General features: G+C 32.7%; 1 protein-coding gene across 1 annotated transcript; it reads left to right on the top strand.

The window, feature by feature from the left end:
• The first annotated feature begins 1,994 nt into the window (after positions 1-1,994).
• On the top strand, positions 1,995-5,378 carry LOC123905581 (probable magnesium transporter NIPA1). The gene is made up of 9 exons (XM_045955247.1): positions 1,995-2,188; positions 2,308-2,537; positions 2,655-2,711; positions 3,252-3,342; positions 3,426-3,586; positions 3,703-3,830; positions 3,937-4,074; positions 4,160-4,252; positions 4,866-5,378. Exons 2-9 carry the CDS (start codon positions 2,411-2,413, stop codon positions 5,055-5,057), a joined length of 987 nt encoding a protein of 328 aa, XP_045811203.1. The 5' UTR covers positions 1,995-2,188; positions 2,308-2,410; the 3' UTR covers positions 5,058-5,378.
• Positions 5,379-6,597: the final 1,219 nt, after the last annotated feature.

The raw sequence follows: 6,597 nt of genomic DNA, 5'->3' as shown, positions 1-6,597 counted from the left end.
AAGAAACACTCTTTAAATTTATTCTTTCTTAAATGCACAATTTCATTTGTACCCTTATTAAATGAAATCAAATACTTTATTCCAATGCACTAGCATTAATTAGAAAGACATATTCCCCATGTTAGTCCAAGGTTACTTTTGGAATACAATATAAAACTTTAGAATTATTAATGAGAAAATTAGCTTTAGAATTATTAATGAGAAAATTAGCTTTCTTGGTTCGTGTGTTTTTTTCAAAGTGTTCCTTATAATAAGGACCGGAGGGAGTACTTGGTCAAATTGTATTTCGAATACAAGGATGTAAGCATCTTTATATATAAAACTATGATAACGGAATATCTTATATATTCTGCCTACAATCCAGATACAAGTACACATTGAATATCTTACATATGACGAGGGACATCTTTTAATATATTCTATTTACAATCCAGATGTGTAATGGAATTGTACTGTGTACATGATGAATAAAATTAATACACCAATTGAGCCCCACACAAGACAAGATCATAGAAACTGTTTCTTTCATAAAAAAGAGACAAAAAAATATATTAAAATGAATGAAATATTCTTCTTGATAACTATGTTCCAGGTAAAAAATATTGACATTAACTTTACAATAGAATTATATTATATTTTTCTCTATTTATTTTTAGGCTTAAATGCAGTTTTGGCCCCCCAAGTTTCACAATTGCTTGATTTTAGCCCCCTACATTTCAATTGCTTGATTTTAACCCTCTAAGTTTCACAATTGCTTGATTTTAGCACTCCAAGTTTCAATTGCTCGATTTTGGCCCCCCAAGTTTACCCCATTTTGCATTTCCTGGTCCCCATTGACTTTTTTTGACTAAAAATTGCTTATGTGACATTTAAAAAAAAAATTAAAATATGTTTTAATTAAAAAAATTAAAAAATAATAATATTTGCTTTTATAAAAATGTATTAAAAATTGTTTTTTTTAATAAAAGGTTTACTAATTATTTTTTATTTAAAAAAAAGTTTACAAAGTTTTTAAAAAATAGTTCATAAAATGTTGTTTTTACTTTTTTATATAACAAAATTATTCTACAAACTACATATAATAAGAAAAATATTTTATAATTTATTTTTAAAAAACAATTTGTAATTTATTTATTTATTTTAAAATACTTATTTAATTTTAAAATGCTACATAACCAATTTTTAATCAAAATATTCAACGGGGGGCTAGCAAATGCAAAAGGGGGTAAACTTGGGGGGCCAAAATTGAGCAATTTAAACTTGGAGGGCTAAAATCAAGCAATTGTGAAACTTAGGGGGTTAAAATCAAGCAATTGAAATGTGGGGGGCCAAAATCAAGCAATTGTGAAACTTGGGGAGCCAAAACTGCATTTAAGCCTTATTTCTATACACACGACCAAATGATTGATTTTTTATCCTATAATTTTTACACGTATTTTAAAAATACTCATACAAATTAAAGAACGTTGCATTTAACATCAAAATTTTATGTCAAATATTATTTCACATAAAATTAAAATATTGCACATACATGTCTATTCTATTTTCTTAATGAATAAAATTTCTCATAAAATTAACCATTTGGTCCTGAGTTCGATCTCCGGCCGGTGCGTATGAAACATTTGTTGAGAGAGGTCAACCCTTTAAATGAATCTTAGTTACCTCGAAAGAATTAATCTATCCAGTTGCACACAGATGTACTTTTGGTTTACAAAAAAAAAATTCTCATAAAATTAAAATATTGCACATTCATATTTTCTTAATGAACAATGCACACTACTAACACACAACGTGCGTGTAACAAGTGAGTTGAAAATGAAATGAGTAGTTTCTTCTAGTTGTACTTAAGTTATGTTAAGATGAAGAAAGTTGAAAAGAAAATGATATAAATATCCAACTCACACAAGAAGACAAATAGAACATGATGCGGTGGACATTTTTGATTTGCACAAGGGAAAAAATTAAATAGATAGATTTGTTTGTATTTGCCATTTGTTTTTTTGGGTCACATAGGTAACAAATTTAACGTTGCTACTTTTTAGTTTCTCATTTTCCAATCTCTCTCTTTGGAGAGAACGCCCTTTACATCACAACCTAAAATTTTTCATACCCAAAACATGACATTTTTCGATTCTATGAAAATGGGGTTTTAGCCATAAAACTTGTTTGCAGGGTGCCAAGAATTAAGGTAAATAAAAATTAAATTTTTAGCTTTCCCTTCTTTTCTTACGTTACGTTAATTTACATTTGTAACTTTCCCTTTTTTTGATGATGATTTTTGTTTTTTTATGCATGATCAATGTTAAGGGATTCATTGTATTTGACATCTTGGCCCTGCAAAGGTTAATTTGTTAGTTCCAGAAGAATCTTTTTGGGTACAATTTTTAATATTGTGGTGTGAAACATCATCATGGGGATGTCTTCCGACAATGTTATTGGTCTTGTTTTGGCTCTATCTTCAAGCATTTTCATTGGTTCAAGCTTTATAATTAAAAAAATTGGTCTTTTAAAAGCTGCAACTAATGGGAACAGAGCAGGTTCATTTTTTATTTTTTTGGTCCTACCCTTCATTTGGGTCATTCAAAGTTTTGAACTTTTCTTCTTTTTTTTTTTTGTAACATTTTTACTGTTGTATTGTGTTTTACTTTGATCAGCAACTGGAGGGCATTCATATTTGTATGAACCACGGTGGTGGGTCGGAATGAGTTCAAGTGAGTGATTTTCTAACTTATGGAACTGAATTATTAAATATTCATCTCAACCAATTTTGGTGCATTGCATGTGGAATGATTTACAATTATGTAATTGTTAATCCTGTGTTTTATTTAGTTTTTTATAGGTAAATTTTAGTAAGTTAATTGTTACGTCAGTTTTTAGGGTTTGAACTCTGAACCTCCTTCTTAAAACTCGTTCGGTATCTTTTAACTCACCAACTATGTGGGACCAATTATGTGGTATATTATATGTAGCTATATCTCTCTCTGCCTTCTCAATGTGCAGAATTCCTATGTTTAGCTCATACTCCCTCATTCCTTAATATAAGAAAAAGTTTACTTTTTAGATTCGTAGAATGATTGATGTATCTGGTCTATAAAATAGTTCAGATACATCAATTATTCCATGAATCTAAAAAGCAAACATCTTATATTAAGGACTAAGGGAGTACAATTTTGTGTTTCTTGAGAAAATTATCAAGACATAGCTGATTTTGAGTAGATGATGTTTAATTATACGCAAAATTTTTTTTGCAGTGATTATTGGGGAAATAGCTAATTTTGCAGCTTATGCATTTGCACCTGCCATCCTTGTAACTCCTTTGGGAGCTTTAAGCATCATTGTCAGGTAAGCAACATAACATAGCTTTTTTCACAACATTTTCATTTGTGTGATTTAGAAACAACTACAAACTCGTATCGATGATGCAGTGCAATTCTAGCTCACTTCATCTTGAAAGAGAAATTGCACATATTTGGCATGCTTGGATGTGCTCTCTGTGTGGTAGGGTCTACAACTATTGTTCTTCATGCACCACATGAGAGAAACATTCATTCTGTCAAGGAAGTATGGCAACTTGCTACAGAACCAGGTACTTTTTGAAGCCTTAATTGCTCTCGAGTTTAAGTAAGATGCATTATGGTGTTTTATTTCTGGCCAATGAATTTGAAAGCCTAAGGTTCCATTTTTCCTCTCATGAATGAACAGCTTTTATTGTATACTCTTGTTGGGTGGTGGGACTCGTTCTAGTTCTTATTTTCCGTTTCGCAAAAAGTCATGGACAAAGCCATATGATTATTTATATTGGAATATGCTCTCTCACGGGCTCAATTACGGTATGTTTCTAATTTTCAATGCTCAAATGTATGATGAATTAATGATCCGAAACTTGCCCTCTATAAACTCAACGACACTGATCCTAGTTTTTGCATATATATATAGGTTATGAGTGTCAAAGCACTAGCGATAGGTTTGAAGCTTACATTTGAAGGGATGAATCAATTTATTTACTTTCAGACATGGTTCTTTACATTAGTTGTGATAGGATGTTGCCTTTTGCAAATCAACTACTTGAACAAGGTATGTATTGTAGAGTGTGGACCCCGAATACCATGTTGTTTGTAATGTTTCTTATTTAATTTAATTTGGGAAACTATGATTGCAGGCTTTGGACACCTTCAACACTGCTGTCGTATCACCGGTTTACTATGTCATGTTTACCACATTTACCATTATCGCCAGCATAATCATGTTTAAGGTAACTTGTTACATTCCATGGTACAATGAAATATTGCACCTCAAGTTATTTATAATATCTGCATTGTTTTATAGCATTGTTAATTTTTTCTGCATTATTGGCAATTTACAATTGCATTATAGTAAAGATTTTACTCCCTCCATTTCAAAATAAGTGTCGTCATAGGTTTTTCCATGCATATTAAGAAAAGGTATATACATGAAAGAATGCTGCAATTTTACAAAATTGTCCTTATTAACTATTGATTATTAATCATTATCATAAATGTATAGAATATAACTACTTGATAGTGGTGCAATCAATATTAATTTAGGAGTAGAATGGGGTAAAGTAATTGATGTCACGTTAAAAAAGCAAAATGACAATTATTTTCGAACATTTTTTACATGCTAAAACGATAATTATGTTGGAACGGAGGGAGTAAATCGCAGTAATGGTTGCATTAACCCTCGAGAGAATTGCTGCCGTATACATATAATGCAGCCTAAATTAGGGTTGCATCGTTCGTTATAAAGACATGCAAAACTTTGATGTCATGGCCCTCATAGTCACAGATCTTTTTTTAAAACCTAGATAATAGTTATGACAACAATTGTGTATATTATGGTTGCAGGAATGGGACACACAAAGTGGATCTCAAATTGCGACAGAGTTGTGTGGTTTCGTGACAATTTTATCCGGGACCTTTCTCCTTCACAAAACTAAGGATATGGGAAATAGACCCGCAGAAATTTCTGATCCTTCAGGTCCACAACTACAACTTACTATTAACAATACTAAGTCGCCAGATAGATCCGAAATCTGAAGCCTGTGAGAAGCATTTTTCTTTCACCTATGTTTCCTCCCAAGCTAAACACCTTAAGCTTGCTACTTTTTGGTTCTAACAAGCTTGTAACATTTTCAAAAAATAGAAAGAAACATGAAAAAGATGTAAATGTGAAAGATGAAATCAAGTATATCTTATGACCTTAGAGGATATGATGCTAGATTCTTTGTTAGATTAGAAATCTTTCTCTTTTTCATGTTCCCCTATTTCTGCTAGTTTTTTTAAACATGTAGAAAATGTGAATCATCAGAAGTCCTAAAATTACATTTATCAAGGTTGTTGAAACACCATTTTTTTCTATGCACAGTGCTATAACCTACTAGGAAGATTTTATATATCATTTACTATAAATATCATTGAGATTTTTATTTTAGAAAATAGAACTTGTGAATTAGCTATACTTGTCGTGAGGGCAACTGATGGATAATTTTCGCAAGTGAACGAATTACCACGTAGTAATAAAAATATCGATCCACAGGGATTGTGTGATTAAACGAGTCTAAAAGTGTTCATAAACATGATGCAAAGAATACACATAAATTGGGGGTTTGGTTTGAATGATGTGTTTGTACGAAAATGTTGAGAAATCAATTGATTAAGAATGAGGTTGGATCGTCGACAATTCCCTAAACAATAGTATTCACATGCAATTCAATTGTATCGTAATGAATCACTCGAATGTTACAACTAGATCAACAATATGGTGAATCGCAATCTCTTGTCAAAATCCACCCTATCCTCTACCGATACTTCTCCAATCTCTTGGATGGAAGCTACCGGTAGCGGAGTATTTGAAAACGCGTTGATCGTATGCTACATTCTATGTTTCAATCTCTCGACCGGAAACACTCAAATGCACAATGAATTCAGTTCTGATTTCAACTCATACTCTCGTACATAATTAAAATCTAAGTTCATTGCAAGATTGATCAGAAATTGTAAAGCATTAAGGATAGAATTTCATTGAATAACATTCATAAGAGAGAGATTCAATACAGATACAATTGATTACATGGAATACATTAGTTTAGTTCCTCATCATGATCCAACCTCAATGGAGATCTAGCCTCTCATCGTGAAGTAGCTCAATTCTTGCTTCAACTTCAAGGAATCCACTCCCATGATGTTGAATGCTTCCAATCTAGCCACCCTTAGCCTCTGGAACACAGGATCAGTCTTCAAATCGTGCCTGGAACTCCAAGATCAAGATCAGATTACCCAATTTTTCCAAACGTTTTTCAGAAAAACAGAATTCCTTATATAACATCGCAACCACGCCGCGCGTCAGATCTATCACGCCGCGCGTGGTTGCAAATCCATCAACTACGCCGCGCGTGGTAACAGTATCACGCGGCGCGTGATCAAGTCAGAGAGCAAACCAATTCCTGAACAAAGCTTCACGCCGCGCGTGGTCAGGTGTCACGCCGCGCGTGATCAGAGTGAAAACTTGGCTCCCTGTGATCTCCATCACGCGGCGCGTGATGGGCTACGCCCCCAGCGTAGTGAACATCAGTAATTT

The sequence above is a fragment of the Trifolium pratense genome, linkage group LG2, assembly GCF_020283565.1.
Source record: "Trifolium pratense cultivar HEN17-A07 linkage group LG2, ARS_RC_1.1, whole genome shotgun sequence".
NCBI classification, from domain to species: Eukaryota; Viridiplantae; Streptophyta; class Magnoliopsida; order Fabales; family Fabaceae; genus Trifolium; species Trifolium pratense.
The sequence above is the reverse complement of the archived record's forward strand: the minus strand, read 5'-3'. Positions and strand labels throughout refer to the sequence as shown.